This window comes from Hetaerina americana, unplaced genomic scaffold (genome assembly GCF_022747635.1).
Source record: "Hetaerina americana unplaced genomic scaffold, ioHetAmer1.1.p SCAF_22, whole genome shotgun sequence".
Classification (NCBI taxonomy): Eukaryota; Metazoa; Arthropoda; class Insecta; order Odonata; family Calopterygidae; genus Hetaerina; species Hetaerina americana.
In genome coordinates this window covers 4,504,118-4,522,651 of record NW_027286786.1, presented here as the reverse complement: position 1 = coordinate 4,522,651, position 18,534 = coordinate 4,504,118, and the positions used below count along the sequence as shown (strand labels likewise).

General features: G+C 40.3%; 1 protein-coding gene across 1 annotated transcript in view; it reads left to right on the top strand.

Moving 5' to 3' along the window:
- The window catches only part of Cep97 (centrosomal protein 97kDa), a 64,408-nt gene that overhangs the window by 10,445 nt on the left and 35,429 nt on the right, over positions 1–18,534 (top strand). Inside the window, exons 8-10 of the mRNA XM_071586412.1 lie at positions 4,780–5,044; positions 7,565–7,861; positions 16,562–16,678. Coding sequence (XP_071442513.1) covers positions 4,780–5,044; positions 7,565–7,861; positions 16,562–16,678 — 679 coding nt within the window. The remainder of the gene's footprint in view (positions 1–4,779; positions 5,045–7,564; positions 7,862–16,561; positions 16,679–18,534) is intronic.

Here is an 18,534-nt window from a genome sequence, read left to right as displayed (position 1 = left end):
GAAATTGGTGAAATTGAGGCTTGGGAGAAACAACATTAAAAAATTGATATTACTTTTTATAAATGTGAAATTATTTTGTGAAATATAAATAAAAAAATAATATAAACTAGTTTATAACAATGCAACAATTTCAGTGTTAAAATCATTCGCCTCAACTGGGATTTGAACCCAGATCCCTCGATGTCCAGCCGAGTGCTCTAGCCAGTTAAGCTATTGAGCCGTGATAGCTTAACTGACTAAAGCCCTTGGCCGGACATTAAGGGATCCGGGTTCGAATCCCATTCAAGGAGAATTATATATACTCCTTGAAATTACTGTATTCAAATGCATATTAGCGGATGACTCCGTTAAAAGTTATTGCTGCGGCATCTCCTACAGTTTCTTGGAGTAATTTATAACCAGTTACAATAAATCTAATTTTTAAAGGCTGGACACCAAAAATCTGCTTGTTATTTCAGTGAGGGGTAAGATTTTATGGTAATCTCTGTTTAGAGGAATGTAATTAACACTTTTGATTGCATTAATTTATATGGGAGCTACCTAGCCCATAAAAAGTATCTATATTATTGGGTTATCTAAATCAGGGTTTATATGTTCGAGGTTTCACTGTACATTGAAGTAAAAATACCAATGTATCTTTCCACTCAATTTTATTCAGTACAACTAGTTTTGACGCATGTTTGAAGTTGGTGGGGGTGGTTGAGGGAGGCATGGGTGGTGTGGAGGGAAAGGTACAAGAAGAATTTAGGTGGTCAGGAAGGTTGAGGCTTGCAAGGCATTTTCTTAAATTAGAGAGAGGTCATCAGTGGGAAATATCTTTGAAAAACAATGTCATCAAGAACATACCCTTTTTCAACTTGCCTTCTCATCTCCAGCTCTTCCAATCTGTCCATTTTACTCCCTTTCCCGACAAGGTGTAGGATGTCAGGGTTGAAGTCACTTGCGTGTTCCTCTTACAGCTGATGACTCGCCAAGTAGGATCGTAATGGTTTCCCGAGAAGGAAACTGCTCCTGCATTCCCCGCTCTCATTCGGAAGGATATCCCGGTCTGCCCCACATACATGGCGTCACATTCACTACATTTTAATTTGTGCACTCCACTTTTTTCTAATTTATCAGTCCTGTCTTATGTTCTGTTATATAACATCTAAGATTGTTTCTATTGTGGTAGGCAGCCCTAGATTGGCCTCTTGGATTAGACCTTTCCTTTTTTTAGGGATACACCTCCATAGAACGGTAATTTGTACCACTTTTTTTTGGGATCCATCCTTCTCTTCAGTGGTGGGATGGTAGAGGAGTAAAACTGTTTGTTTTTTTCCTTATCTTTTTCGTCAGCATTGAGTCTATACAGCTACAGTTGTATCCATTTTTTGATGCAATCTACCCAATGGTATTTAGTTTTCGGCTGTACTTGCCCTTAAAGAGTGGTATATTGAGAAGCCGGTTCAACATAAAATGAAATGTGGACGTATTTTGTGAAAGGTGATGGTGGGAGTTCAACGGTATGATGTGATGTGGCAGTAACTTTGCGGAATTTGAAAAATGAAAACCTTTTAATCCTTCGATATCGTAACACCCAAAAAGTCGAGTTTACCTTCCTTCTCACGCGTGAATTGGATATTGTTGGATTGCATGTTTAATGTTTTAAAAAATTTGTCTGTCTATCGTTTCTCATCCGCACGCCAAATATGTCGTCCACGTATCGGAACCAGCAATGAATATTTTGGGTGTCGACTGATGTGTTGCTGATCAATTAAACTTCCAAGTCGTTCATGTACAAATTGGCCAGGAGTGGATATAATGGCGTTCCCATTGCCAATCCTTCCATTTGCTGATAGTAGCCCCCGTTGAATTGGTAATAAATCTCCTCCACACACCCTCTTATTTAAGTTTCAAAATCACTGAGGAAGGGTGGTTCTGCTCCTCCACTCCATGCAAGTTCCTGGTCCGCTCTCCTGATAGCTTCGTACACTGGGACAATCGTGAACTAGTTGGACTCATCGAAGGGCACTATTCTGTGTAATTGGAAGATAAAGGCATAATTGACGATAGTTTTTTGCAAAGGTTTTACTTAATTTTTCACTCCAAAATTTGGGTTGAAACAAATTAAATTCCCTGAATGGTGTGTTCCAGAGTGCAGCTAATTTCCTTGATGGCGCAGTGACACTGGAAATGACTGGTCTGACTGCAATGCTATCTTTGTGTAATTTTGGTAACCCAAAGAATTTTGGAGCCCTCGGATTCATCGCTATCCCTTGGTATGATTTGTTATCCTTAATGGTCAGCGTTGTGGATTTAAGAGCTTTCTCTACTATCTTTTGGAATTTGTTAGTTGGCATGATACAGGAGTTTCACAACAATGTTATTTTTAATGAAGTCATATCACTTGTTTACATATTCATCTCAATCCATTACTACTGCAGCATTGCCTTCATCAGCTTTTTTGACAGTTAAATTTTGGTCACTAAGAAACTTTTTGAAGTAGTTAACTGATGTTAATTCTTGGTTATGCGCTCGATTATTTTTATTGTAGTTCCAAAAAATCTATGGTAATTTCTATTGAGTATTGATATTAACGTTGGACAAGTTTATCACTCTGTCGTGAAAAAGGAACCTGTCGTTCTAATGGGTTCTTCAAGCGGAATGTTATCATGTTGACTCAGTCAAGTTTTTTCCAAATAGGTGGCCTTTTTTTAAGAGAAATCTGTACCAGAGGACAATGCCGATGCATCAAAACTAGTTGAACCAAATAAAATTGAGTGGGAGATAAATTGGTATTTTTACTTTAGTGATAATGGATAAATGAAATGAATGGAAATTAAGCAGCCAGGAAAGGAATTGTGGCCATTGTTGAGAATGTTGTGCGAGAGGCATAGTTTGAGACATTCATTAGAGAGAAAGCAAAGAATTTCTCAAGAAGGAGTAAGGGTAAGTCAAAAAACAATTGGGGTGGCATACTGTCTTCAAAAATCATGTAGATAATGAGATGGAGAGAGAGGGATACCAATGAAGAGATGGTATAGTGGTGAAGGAGTGAGGGAGGAAGTTATGTGGAGAATTGAAAAGTCATGAGAAAATATGCATAGAGGGTGTCAAAGCAGGGTGAGATGTTGAAGGGAAAATATAAGGTGAGCGTGTGGGGCCGAGAGGGAGAGGAATGGACTTCAAATAGTGGAGGGCTCTTTAAGTGTGAGTATCATTTAGTTGGAGAGGAATTTGGCCTGAAGACCTAGTGAGATCTGCGTTAGTTCCTATTCCAAAAGAAGGTAAAGGCTACATCATGTGAGGACTACAGATTAATAAGCTTCATTTCATTTCTAAAGTGGTTTTCAGGATGATGAACAAAAGAATGGAGAACAGAGCAAATGATTACTTAGGGGATGAAGTTTGGGTTTAGGAAGGGGAGAGGCACGTGCGATGCCATTGAAGTAATGAGATCACCAATCAAGAGGAATGTAGAATACAATCAGGGCATTTTTGCCTGTTTGGTAGATTTCAAAAAGGCATATGATAGAGTGAATTGGGGAACATTAATGAATATATTGCAAAAAATAGGAACAGATTGGAGGAATGGGGGACTAATCCACAACATGTCTTAAGACTGCTCAGGTGCAAGTGGGGGATGAAGAGTCCAGATGGGCAGTGTTAGGAAGAGGTGTAGGGCAGGTTTGTCCATTATCACTGGTACTGTTCAATGTATATGTGGAGGAAAGGATTAAAGAAGTATGGGAAGACCTGGAGGTAGGAATGAAAGTCGGTGGGGAATTCATTAAATCAGTTAGGTTTGCTGATGACCAAGCTTTAGTTTGTCAGCTAGCCAAAGGGCTCAAAGCATTGCTGAGTGAATTGGGAATCCAGTGCATTAGATATGGGATGAGAATAAATGTAAATTAAACAAAGGTTATCTGTTATTTCAAGAAATAAGAAAGCAAAGCTTAGCATTAAAATAGGAGGGCAAAAACTATAGCAGGTAGAACAGTTTACCTATCTCGGAAGTGTTTTGGACCAACACAGTCAAAGTAGTAGGGATGTAAGGAGAAGAATTGCGCTACTAGGCAAAGAGGCTTTCACAAGGAGGAGGTGGGAGTTGATGGCATGATGAGTGAGTTGAGCAGGGATGTTAAAAGGCTTGTCAAAACTTTGATATGGAGCGTAGTTATGTACGATTGGAAACATGGTTATTGAAGCAGGATAATAAGCATAGATTAGATACTTTTGAAATGTGGGTGTGGAGAAAGACGGAGAAGGTGAAGTAGACAGAAAGAAAAACAAATGAGGTAAGTCCTATGCATGGTGGGGGAGGAGAGGGGTTTGTTGGGAGAAATCAAAAATAGGGAGGAAAAATTGGTGAAGGGCATATTGATCGGCAATGGGATTTTGAAGACTGTGATGGAGGGGAGAATGTTAGGCAAACAAGGAAAGGACAGGAATAGGATAGGGATGTCGAACAAAATAAAGGGGGGAGGAAAGTATGCGGAGATGAAGACGGATTTGTGGTAGATTAGGATGTTTGGTTTGAGGAGGCAAGATATTTACGTGAATGAAGTCATGTGTGGCAAAGACATTTGTGCTTGGAGAATATTTGATGGATTAAAAATCACCATTTTGCAATTATTTCTGGAGTGTCTGGCATCAACCTGTAAGTGGTATACTTCCTGTATTGTTATTTGGTCCGATGTTTTGTGTGAATAATGCATTTTGGAATAGAAAGGAAGGCTTTTTCCTCTCCCTCCAAATCACAGGTGGTGGTGAATAGTAATGTTGTTGTTAATTCTCAAGGGTGGTAGCATGGCCAGCAGTGCCCCATCAAATTACGGCATGTCCTCCTCGTATTCATCCGTCCTGTCTTCAACAATGGAGTGCCCAGAGAAAGCTCCCTTTGAGGAAGGTGATGAGCGGCTCAAGAGTGAGATGGTGGGGAGCAACGGCAGGGCAGACAGTGGGGTGAAATCAAGGCCCTCGACGGCATCATCTTCCTTTGCATCTCCATTTGTTCGCCGAAGGGTTAAGGAGCTGGCCTCCAGGGGGTCACCAAAGCGTTGCAGTAAGTGCTCGTATCATGTTAATGAATTTCTACTGATTATGAGTTGCATCATCTCTAACAAGGTACAAAAAAATTGCCCTAATTTTCTTTTGTTTGGTTCTTTTTTAATAATTAGGATGCATTTTTCTATTTACTTCATACAATAATTAATGTTGTGCAAGAATGTATGACACAGGAATTTCTTATCCGTTGAAAATATTTCATGCCTAATTTTAGCTGTTAAGGGTAATACAGAGCAATGTCCATTTCACTTTGTTACTGGGGACACCGTAAAGATGTGCAAAATTCTAAAAACATTAAAAAAAATTGTAGTGTTTTTCACTGAGAAATTGAAAACATTTGGTGTTTTTTGCTAATAATATTTGACAATACACCATTCAATGTTTTTCACATTAAGCCATTATTTTTTTAGTTTCAATATTTGGAATTATTACTGGAAAAATACTAAATAGTTGAGATTCATGCTATTATTGGCATGAGTTGTCCAGTGTATTCCCTTCATTAAGAAAATATATGTATGAAAGAAAGAAATGTTATGTCCATTCTTTTCATGTCTCTACAACAGATATTCTACATATTAAACAGTTATATACCTGTATAGGTTCATTGTATATGCATGATTATGTTCATATCCATGGTCATTGATGCAGTATCGTGTCATCGTCTGGGCTAAAAATACTCGAGTGCCCTCTAAGCAGGTTCACAGGCATTTAGAAACCCAGGTTAGCCACCTTCTTGTGCAACTGCGTTAATAAGGTCAATTGGTCATACTGCCTGGGATGAATATGGAGTTAGAGACTGCTGGAGAGAATTAATGAAGATTGCCCCATCTCTCATCTCTCCCTTTGCCTGCCAAATGTTTCCCTTTTGGTCCAATCCTATGTCAATATCAGTTGAGTGCTTCCTGGAACACCAGTAATTATTTCATCTAATTGACCACGTATCACATTTCTTCCCCCGATGAATACTTGTCAGCATGGAGACCTGAATAATAACCAAGTGCACTATGTCAACTTTTACTTCCAGTAATAATATTCTATTACTCACATTCACTATGATTACGATGCTTTTTCCTTCCTTTTCATTCGATACTACTGCCATTCCTCACTGGCTGCATTCCACTTCACTGTTTATTACCCTACTGACTCGCTCTGCTGATGTCCGTGAATCAATGAGTGATTGTTTGTGATATATTATTGCACTCATTTTGTCCTCATGATTCATTTTTCTATCCATGGCAAAAATTCATGTCAATATGAGAGGACAATATTCATCCTGCATTCTTACATTTTTACCTGTCAATTTTTTGCTTGGACTCTGAATTACTTTGGTGACCTAATATTGCCTGCTGCCATCCACTTCCTTCCATTCCATCAACTTTAAAAATCACCCGGCAGTGGTCGGCGACACGTTAGCTGTCTCTCTCCTTCCTTGTTCCAACACACTCTCCCTTACCATGTGCAACAAAAGCAGTGATTCTGTTGGACTGACTCCATTGCCTCATGTAGAATTTCACATATATGTTCTTCCCTGATTCTTGGTTTTGAGAAGAACCTTCCTTTGAACGCTAAATCAGAAGTCATTCCCTTAGAGGTGGCTTGTGTGACCCACACTTGGCACTGTAAACATTTTTGTGGGTTGCTCTCCGTGGTTGGTTATAATTCCTGCCCCATCTGAAAGTCTGTCATTAATGTTGTGTGAACTTTGTCCACTCATCTCTCTATTTTGTCATGTCTGCATGATCCACTGACCTGAAGTGAAGAAGGCAGGGAGAGAATGCTTGCTTCCAAGTGAAGAGTCCACATCTGCATTAGCAATCCTTTATCTAAGATTCCAGGCATTGCCAGGCGTTTGTGCTTCCCTGGCTACGTGATCAGTTTAGCTTTCTTAGGAAAATATGTTCTGATATTCACTTGATATCAGATATTGCCAATGTTCCTGTAAAACAATGTTTTCACCCTTTATGAAATTGGCTGGGAATAAAGAAAAAATGTTACTTCTCATTGCAAAGAAAACTCAAATTGATCACATGGAATGAAAAAGGATATTCTCCCTCGGTATGTGTGTATCCATTTGTATCACGATACCATATCTTCCTCGTGTTTTTGTTATTCATGCTTCATCGTAAGCGCATCCACTGGCACACGCATCGTATCAAGGGAGAGAGTGCAATGCACATATTTGCAAATCGCTGGGCCACATAAAATGCAAACCAAATCCTATCTGTTGGCTCGTCTATGGCTTCTTCACTTCAAATTGCACAATGTTTCAGATTAAGTAGGATAAAAATAATTATATATGTATGACTGTAAATGCTAATACATGTATGCATACATGTGATGTGTGATAGTGAGTTGAGTGTCTTTTAATTGAGGGATTGATTGGGAGGGCACACTTACACTGGTGTTTGACCGTGTCTCCCTTTGGTGGCATGGAGCTGCAGTGTAGGATTTTGAGGTTGGAAGTCCCCCTTAATGGTCGTTGAATGTGAGTGCCATTGGAGTGGTGTGCCTTTAACAGGTAGCAGAACGAATTCCACGAGGCAAGACCATCATCACCTCCGCCGTTTCTCAAGTGCTGGAGGGGAAATGGTGTCGAGCAGCTCATACAACGTGGAGCTGCCCGTCACTCTGTATGGGGACGAGGGGTCATCCAGCATCATGGCGCAAAGCATGGACGAGGAGCAGGTTGCGTGGGGGGGAAGACACAAGGAGAATCGCACCGACAAGGAGAATCTGATGACGCGCAGCCTGGACCCAAGCCTCCTGAGCTGCTCGGACGGCAATGACCTGGACAATGGCGAGGCGCAGGAAAGAGGTGCTCTTGATTTCTCACTTTGTATACTTTTTATATTTGGCCAATTTTGATGCCTGGGACATCTGAAATAAGTTGTTTCAAATCATTTTCATCTACCTGAACAAAAATTACTTCATCTTCTATCTATAATTTGATTTATGTTGTGATGTAAGTTATAAGGGCAGTTGTATTTTTTTATTGTGGAATCCATTTGTTGTTATAACCAGATATTTAGACTACTTTCTAACTGGGAAGGTTTCCAAATTATGGGATAAATCTTGAGAGTACAAAATTAATTTTTCCCACTGGTAACAGATATTGGTCTGGACATAAATAAAACAACAAAAATATGTGTCCCCAATCTGAGAGGTTTGTCAAAATATCAAAAGTGCACCAGGACAATTTTGGATCTCTCTGCTCTGATTCGTCCCTTTGCCATAAATAATTTATGAAATGATAAAATAATTGGAAGAGAGAAGATTAGAAATTACGCTGTGTTATCAGTAAAATGAAATGTTTGCATAACAGTAGTTTGCCCCTCATTGCCTCAACGCCTTAATCCAGCGTACCATCCTCAAGCATTGAGCCTTTCATGAGCAGTTCTATTTTTTTTTATGCAATTGCCATGCCACGATCGACTTTTCTGTGGATCATGGCATTTGATGAAATTGTGAATTTTGCATTTTTTCCTTGAACACTCCGATTTTACCATGGTAAAATATAAAGATCATGGATTTTTAGCGTATCGCGATGATTTTCTTGTTTTTCTATTCAATCATTTCACTTTTAATAAATAGTTTTTGCATGCTAGTTTTTCAGATCTAATTGGTTGAAATTTTTATTTTTAAATTTTACTGAAATAATTCAATTCAATTTTATACCATTCTATAGATGAACCCATGTTTACTCAAGTGAAATGCTGAAATATTCTTATCACCATCATACTGTGTGCCTCATTTTCATCTTTTAGGCTTGCACAACCTCGCACAATCTACTTCCCTGTCAGAGCAGTATATTTTGAAGCTCTCTCTTCACCTCCCCACCCATTCATGTTCCTGCGCTTATTTTACTAGCGTAAGATTTGATTACATTTTACATTGTACTTACAAAAACATTCCACTTCTTATCATTTCTGCTGTTTTCTAATTTAACGGATGGAGTACACAAATATAATAATTTAAGGGAAGATCAATGCAACAATTTCAGAGTGTATAAATCATTCGCCTTGACTGGGATTCGAACCCAGATCCCGAGTGCTTTAGCCACTTAAGCGTCCTCTTAAACTCTGAAATTTAACATTAAAAACATTAGAAGTTACTGTTGCGGCATCTCCCGCAGTTTCTCTGGAATTTGTCAAAGTATAAACACCATAAGTGTTTATAAAGTTGGCTTTAACCTCGTGGACTGTTGCGCGTCGTGCACGACTACGAATGCCTGTGACATTGTATGTACGGCATTTCATCACAACATCTTGTTCCTTTAAAAGCCCCAAAAATTCAGAGTTTAAGAGGACGCCTCGGTAGCTTAAGTGGCTAAAGCACTCGACCGGATATTGAGGGATCTGGGTTCGAATCCCAGTCAAGGCGAATGATTTTTACACTCTGAAATTGTTGCATTGAAATGCATATTAGCGGATGACTCCATTAAAAGTCACTGTTGAAGCATCTCCCGCAGTTTCTTTGGAATTAAGGGAAGATATTGATAGCAGCAGTGTATGTATTTTATTGTTTTCAGGATGAGATTGTTTTTACTGGCAAGGGTAATGTGTTGCTTCATGCAGCCATGAGAAGGATTAAAGGAAAAGGAGAGTCCAGTTTGGCTATCATTAAATCATTAATCTCAAAATTAACTGGTGGGATGCCCAGGTTGCTTTTCTTAATGAAAATTGCTGACTCCTGTGGTCTTCTAATAAGCCTCTCGGGAGATGGATTTGGGTGTGGGGCTTTGATGTAATTTTGGGACTCATAAACACCGTTGCATTCCGTGAGCTTATCTGGCTTTCACAGCTTTCCTCCTCTGCCTCTGGAAGTTGTTTCCTATCTACTTCCATTTCCCTTTGCTAGGTGCTAATTCGGGCTCCTGCCTTTCAGCTATCAAATGCATTTCAAATGTGATAATTTGTATGCAGTTGGTAACAAATTCTGCCATGATATGAGTTGAGTTTCATTATTTAAAATCCAGCAACAAGCTTGGTTAAATGAAGTGGGAATGGGATCCATGCTGCTTCCGGATCAGCATGGATCCTTCATCGAATAAACGTCACGGAAGCCCTAGGATTAATTTCCACCACCTCAACGGGGAGGATGTGTACAGGAAGATGAGGAGATTTTGAGAACCCAAGGGAGAAGAAAGACATGTTTTACTCTTCCTTGGCATTTCTTCAACATTGCAGAGACTTGAATACTATACCATCCTGTGTCACACTTAAACACCGTGTTTGGAGCAAGGTTGCCCAGAGAATTTTGCGACGAGCAAGCATCTGGCTTCTTCGGGAGCGAGTGCATAACATGTGATACCAATTGGATTGTTTCTCAAGAGAACTCTATCGCCTTCATTGAAAGCTAAGCTGCATCTTGAGAAGGAGGACTGGGAGACCATAGATGAGATCACGAACATCTCGTCCACTAAAACCTTCACCTCCTCAAAAGAGACACAGATAAAGAAGTTCTAGAAACTCCACCAAGTCCAACATCCGAGCACTCCTGGTCCTGAAAAGGACTGTGCGCTTATCAACCTGACGGATCAGGTGTTGAGTGAAGATATTTGCTCCATCCTGTCCAAAGGTCTCAACTTTGCCATTACTCCAAAAGAGATACCTAAAGAAAATATCGTTATAGGAGTTGAGGGTGCAGTGCGTAAGCTACCAAGACATCTAGCCAACGAAATAAGGGAGGATGTCACTCAAATCCTCTGTAAGGCAAAATCCACTTAAGCCCAATACCACTGCTGCAGAAAGCAAAGCATTAGAAGAACTGTGGGACAATAAGGAACTTTTTGTCGTACCAGCAGATAAGGGGAATGCTATGGTAATCATGAAGGAAGAGGACTACCACAGCAAAATTGCAGCCTTATTGGATAGCTGCTCCTGTTCCAAATTGAAAGTGACCCAACAGTGAAGATAGAATGACTCAGTAGGGAGAAAATCAAACGATCGTCCATTCCAGCGGAAGATAAATGGAGACTCTCTCCATCGGCAGCCAAACCACTGTGTCTGTTTGGACTATATAAGGTCTACAAAGAGGGGCCCCCCCAAGACACATCATAAGCAACATTGATGCACTAACCTACAAGCCGGTGCAATACATCACACATTCTCTCCAACCCTTCACCAGAAGAATTGACTCGTTGGTAAAAAACTCCACAGAGTTCATTCCTACCATCCAGAACATCGAAGTCAAAGGACAAGACGTGCTGGTGAGCTTTGCAGTAGTCTCACTATTCACAAATCTACCAATTGACGACTCCATGCGACTCATTAAAGAACTCACCTCGGAGGGATTAACATAGGATTTCCCGGACCTCTCAGAATTTAGCCTCAGGAATTCGTACTTCCTTTGGAATAGTAAGTACTTCCAGCAGAAGGAAGGTGGGATCACCTCTCTCTCCTGTGGTAGCCAATAATTTCATGGAGAATTTTGAGCAGAAGGCAATAGTCTCTCCCAAAGAAACCATCTCTTTGGATCTGATTTGTCGATGACGCCTTTGTAATCTGGCTGCATGGGAAGGAAGAACTAGAATCGTTCCTGAAACACTTAAATCAGCAACATCCTGCCCTCAAATTCATGGTTGAAATTGAACAGAATGGTGTCCTCCCCTTTCTGGTTGGTGAGCCGAAAACATAAGGGCAGCCTTGGCCATGCTGTGTCTCACAAGAAAACCCATACCGACCGGTATTTGGATGCGTGATCACACCACCATCCCACCCAGAAGAGCTCAGTAGTGAATACACTAGTTGTTCATGCCCATACCATCTCAGATGCCGAATCGCTTCAATTGGAAAAACGATTCTTAATTGGAGAAAAGCGGATGCCCAGAACATATGGCCCAAGAAAGGACCTCCATGAAAGAAAAGGAGCTGATGGGAAACAGGATTCTGGCTGAGAAACAGCGAGGAGAAGCCTGAAAAGGAAAAACTGACGACGTAGCCACCATCCCGTACGTCGCCGGAATGGCTGTAGAGATAAGTAAGCTCCCACGGAATGTAATAACTAGCTTCTCCACTGCAAGAAAAATCAGCGACATTATCTCTAAACCTGAGGACCAAATCCCCGATCACATGTAAGATGGAGTATATGAGATAAAGTGTACATGTGGGAAGTCCTATATCAGCTGAACGGGCAGGTCCATTACATGCACAATTATGGAGCACCAAAGGGCCACAGAAAAGAAACAGTTCCGACTCTTGGCAATTGCAGTACATGCATGGTTGGACCCTGGACACACAATTGAGTTTGACCAAGCAAAAGTGCAGGCGAGAGATAAACATTATTTTCTAAGACTCATAAGAGAAGCGGTGGAAATAATGAAAAATCCTAATGATTTCAACCGTGAGGACGGCTTCACCCTGACTTCCGTGTGGAAAAGGGTGATTCCTATTTGCCACCAAGAAAGAGCCAATCAGAGCACTCCGAGCCTGCCAGCGTCTTCTATATATAGGGCCAAATAGCGACGCAGATCACTTTGACCTGAAGATGCCTCCAGGCCTGGGGCGAAACAGTTGTCCATCAACACACCTACTCAACGGTAATTCCCGAAAGCAGCATGGATCCTTCATCAAATAGGCATTGCGTAAGCCATAGGATTAGTATAATGGAAATAACAATGATAACTGTGAACAGTGAAGTAAATGGAATGGGTCAACAGAAATGCTGAAACCCAAAGCATTCCATTTTTGCCTCGTCGGCTGTTGTGTGATGATGGATTCTTGATAAAGCAAGTTTGACAGCTAGCAATCTTCAGGAAAGTGGGTAGTGAACAAAATACTCTGCATTCAATATGCAGGTCATTCAGCAACTCCATAAAAAATCCAAGAGATGGAGCTCTATAGAATCAGAAAAGGTTTGCTTTTAGTAAGCCTAATCTCTCAGTAGACTGCTGTTAAAGTTTCAGCGATATTCATGACATGGTTTCATTGTCTTAGTTGATTGAAAGACAAACTTTTGATAACTTAGAAAAATGAGTTTTGTGTGGTGATTAAACACTTCTATTTAAAAGCTTAACACCCAAAGGGGTTAGTACTGAGTTGGATGAAGTTCATGGCACTTCTGCTCCTGTTTTCAACTGTTTATGATTGGGTGAATTAATTTGAACTTGGCCATACATCCACTAGTGATGAACATCGTTTGGGACTTAAGTTAAAGTGACTTCCATAAAAATAATTGGAGAAATCCATGACATGGTTTTGAGTGATTGATGAAGCAAGGTTTGTGAAATGTTTGAGGTCTCAGGCATAGCATTATAGGTTGATAAATAACTGTGGACAAAACATGGATAAGTATATCACAATGCCCCAGAGATAAATGAAGAGTTAAAACAGTGGGTTTCCAAAGGCAACGAAGTAGGCAAAGATGGTGGAAATAGCCGAAAAGGTGGTGGCCACGGTTTTTGGGATGTGCTTGGAATCATCTACATTCAATTGTTCCCGGCTTAACTTTGTGGAAATTCATGTTAATTAAATGAAGAATACAATGTATCATGACGCTTGAGTGTTGAAACTAGTTGTACGTGAATAAAGGACAGTGGAAAGATACATTGTATTCTTCATTTAATCATCTACATTGATTAATTGCCAAAAGGACAAATGATGAATGGAGAGTATTATTCGCCGCTATTGCACCAGTTGAGTGAAGAAATCAAGAAAAAATGTCCTTGTTTGGCAAAGAAATCAACTATCTTTATTCAAGACAATTCACGGTCATGCACCTGCACAGTTTCAGTGACGAAAATTATGTGATTAAATTTTGAATTATTACAACATTCCCCGTATTCTCCAGATTTGACCTCCTGTGACCTTTTATAATTTCCAAACTTGAAAAAATGGCATGGGAGAAAAGATTCATGTCAATCAAGGAGGTCATCGCCAACACAGCGGACCTCATATTTTGAGGATCTTTCGAAATCATTCTCTTTGGGTGGCTTAAAGAAATTGGGAAAACACTGAGAAAAGTGTATTGAGCTACAAGGAGATTATATTTAAAAATAAAATCAATTATCCAAAATAATGTAACTATGTTCTCCTAGGGATTTATTGAATGAAACATGTCAAGTGAGGATTTCATTGTATGCAGAAGAGATCTAGGCCTGTTTGATGGTGAGACAGAAAGGGCAGTAAGCAAGTTGAAATCAATTAAGGCTGAGGGGTTAGACAACATTCCTGCGGAACGACTTCAAGGTTTAGGTGAACATGGGGGAAGAAATCTTGACAATTATTTTGTAGAATTCATGAGGGAAGAATTTGGCTGGAGGACTTCATTAGATCAGTGTTAGTTCTTATTCTAAAAAAAAGGAAAGGCTGCATTGTGAGAATGACAGAACAATGAGTTTCATTTCGTATGCAGCTAAAGTGGTTCTTAGGACCATCATGAAAAGGAAGAGCAGGGCAAATGATTCCTTCGAGGATGATGAGTTTGGACTTAGGAAGGGAATGGTTATGAATGATGGCATGGCAGTAATGAGATCACTAATCGAGAGGAATATAGAATGCAATCAGGATGTGTTTTCGTGTGTTGTAGATTTCAAAAAGGTATATGATAGAGTGAATAAGGAAAATTAAATGAGTATATTGCAGAAAATAGGATTATATTGGGGGGACAGGAGGCTAATCCGCAACCTGTACATCTCTCAGAATGCTCAGGTGTGACTGGGGAATGGAGAATCCAGATGGGCAGTGTTAGGAAGAGGTGTAAGGCAGGGTTGTCCATTATCACCAGTGCTGTTCAATGTATATGCAGAGGAAATGATCAAAGAGGCATGGGAAGAACTGGAGATCGGAATGAAAGTGGGCGGGGAATTCGTAAAATCAGTTAGGTTTGCTGATGACCAAGCTTTATTTTCTCAGTCAACTAAGAAGTTGCAAGCATTGCTGAGTGAATTGGAAATTCAGTGCGACGGGTATGGGATGAGAATCAATATTAATAAAACAAAGGTTATGCGATTTTCTAAAAAGAAAAAGGCTAAGCTAAACAATAAAATATCCGGGCAAAAACTAGAGCGGGCAGAACAGTTTAAGTATTTCGGAAGTGTTTCGGATCAACACGGTCAAAGTAGTAAGGACGTAAGGAGAAGAATTGCGCTAGGCAAAGATGCTTTCACAGGAGGAGGGAGTTGATGACAGGGACGTTGAGTAAGGATGTTAAGAAGAAGCTAGTCAAAAATTTGATATGGAGCATAGTTATGTATGGTGCGGAAACATGGTCACCGAAGAAGAATGATAGGCATAGATTGGAGGCTTTTGAGAGATGTGGTGTGGAGAAGGATGGAGAAGGTGAAGTGAACTGAAAGTAAAACAAATGAGGAAGATCTATGTATGGTGGGGAAGGAGAGGGGATTGTTAGGAGAAATCCAAAGTTGGCTGGAAAGATGGATGCAGAGTGTATTGTTTGGCAGTGGGATGTTGAAGACTGTGATAGAGGGGAGAATGCAAGGGAAAGGAAGAATGGGCTGGGATAGGATAGGGATGCAGAATGGAATGAAGGGAGGAAGGAAGGAGATGGAGAGGGCCTTTGTTGTAGGGTAGGATCTTAGGTTGTGATTTGTCAGGAGAGACGAGGGAATGTATCCCTGTACCATTGCGTTGGCTGTTCCCATCCAAAACCTATCTTAACTGGAAGAATACCAATATCAATAAATCCTCTTCTATTTCAGATCGTGGTGTTACTTTTCTATCTTCTCATCTTACTTTGTTTGTGGCACAAACAATGTGCAGATTTTCCTCTGGCGATTCTCCACCGGCATATCTTTTGATTTCATGCAATGTTTTATCCCTGTAGATGTTTACAATAACCCAGAGTATTAAATTAATTTAATAATGAGAGTGAGTATGGAAGCAATGGACCAAATTTTATGAATGACTGGAGTTTATGCTGGGTTTGTCCAAAATGTCAAGCCCTTTAAAAATATTTGACACTAGGAGTGAGGTTATTGTTTCTTAACATTGGGGTTGATGTGACCATCACCTCCAACCTTGAGTGTATGTGTATATCTCTGTCAGCTAGAGGGATATTCCACCACTTTAATGTCCATGGAGAATTTATGGATGTCAAGTCTTTTGACCACCATGTAGATCTACATGGAGTAAATACAAAATTGCCCAGCTTAATTATCTCTTTTGCTGATACCTGCACCCATCTCTTCAGTTTTGGATATGCTCAGACAGTCCTAAGCATGCATAATTTCTCCCAAAGATATTTCAAATTAGTTATAATTAGACACATTTTAGTCAAGCCTTCTTGGGGTCATTGTTTAATTTATCCATCATATCTTTTGTTCTCAGCCGGAGAAGTGTTTTTATTTATAAATAGCATAATCAAAGATGCCACTTTGTGACGCAGCTAAACAAAACAATTTGTGATTGTCACAGTTTAAGAGTAACCTGATGTTATGAATTTGATGCCTCTGGTCTCAATTTCATTTATTTGAGCTCAATGACTCATTTTTATTCACAGCTGTTATGATCACTGTTGATTGCTAATGGAGTTGAAATAAGGTGTCAATGATTTCCAGGCTCTGTTGTCTCAGTGGATGTATTTGCCATTTGTGAACCTCCAAATTATAAACATCCAACTGACATTAGACCTGCTTGGACTGGGAGCATGACTGCAACATCGAGAAGTCTCTCAGGTGCTACTGACTTACCATTTGCATCATGCTTTGAAAGCTACCATGTGCATTATAAACTATTCATGCTCGGTAATTGGCACTCCCCATTGCATTGTGTTGCATTATGTCAACCCAAGTCCCAAGCGGCACTTACATAAGCTGCATTTGCCAATGTTTTATGTTGGACTTGGGAGCAAAAACAAGATTTGTCACTTTGGAATGGGGTATTTTGAGATGCATGCAAAAGAGGGTGTTATGGGGGAGGCTCTGCCCTCAACAGCGAGGCGGCCGCTCAGCGGTGGATTCAGGGAGGCCCTTGGAGGCAAACAGAGTGATGGAGAGGGCATGCATGGTGTGTGCGGGGACATGGGAGGTGGATTTGGTTGAGGAAGCGATCGGTAAACGGAAGGAGATGCAGGTTGGCCATGCAGTTGGGAGGGGTTGTTTCCAGGGCATTCATTGCAAGTTGCTTCCAGGGATTGGCATCGGAGTGGGGGAGAACGAAGTATGGGAGAGGTGGGCGAGGGTGGGGGAGGGAGTAGACAGCATGTGGAAGCAGGCGGAGGGGGAATGAATGCAGCTGGGGAAGAGACGAGAATGGCAGGATGTGAGATATCTCAATGAGGAGGCCATAATTTGGTGTCACATAAATGCATAGGTTTATTTTTCAAGCAATGTATTTTTCCTTTGTAAAATATTGCCGACAGCACACGATTTGGTCCGACAAAATCAAAAACTGTGTAACCAGATGATGATGGTGGTGATTATGATTTTTGAAACATTATGTGCTGAGAGAAAAATTATACTTTGGAAACATGAAGCATTTAAAAAAAAACAAACGTATGTGTTTATTTTATAATGAGAAACTCCCAAGTGTGTGATGCCGCAGTAATTTATTTAGACTGGGCTTCAATGTTCAAGGGGTTCGAGATGGTGTGGGGGCTAACGTACTGGCTTCCCACCCTGAGGGCCCGGGTTCAAATCCCGGCAGTGTTGAATATTTTTCAGAGGTATCTCGATCCCTACTTGAGGTGCTTTGTGGAGGGCACCTTGAGTGAGTGCGCCATCCGTCAGATGGGACGTTAAGCTGAGGATCCCTTGGCGCCTTTCGTAAAGAGTAGGCTAATGCTGACACCGGGTTTCTCTCCACCCTTCATCCTTTCCTGTCCATCCCCTATGGTGCAAATGACGTGAGCTGTCGGTCGCCTCCCCTAAATACTACTACTTCAATGTTCAACCACATCATCTGGTGCTGAATAAAATACTGTGGAACTTCAAAGTTAAAGTTTTCAGTGTAAAATAAATCAATTCCATGAAGCCGCACCTCAAACAAGCAATTGTGTGTGTATATTTTGGGAGGGTGGAGGTTTGCAAGTGCACGTGTACATATGAATCAGGCTTTCTTTTTGGATTGAATTTAGAGTTGCACGGATGAACCGCCAAAGTGTGCATCAAGGAAGAACACAAATGGGCAGTTTGGAGGGAATTATAATTCAATGCTTTTGTGCATTTTTACGTAGCCCAGTATAAATCAGAGATGCATCAAATGTACTCGGTAGCTAATTTTAGTCAGTGTTTAACTAAAATCAAAATTTTTCATCTTCACATTAACTCCTGAGGGACAAAAACTGATTGATTTAAAAAAAAAATAATATTACTTTTAATTATAAAATATTCGTAAAATTTGAAAAGTTTGAAAGCAGTCCAAGAATAACAATTTCTCTGCATTGTCAGGTACTAGAGTTTGGTAGCTACATTAAACAGAAATGATAATGAATAGGTGTGTACTTGTATGAGTTACGTATAATAGGTATACTTGTATAAGTTATTCTTTTAAAGTTGTTGGGAGAGTGGTACTTGATGGTTGTTTTTCAGGT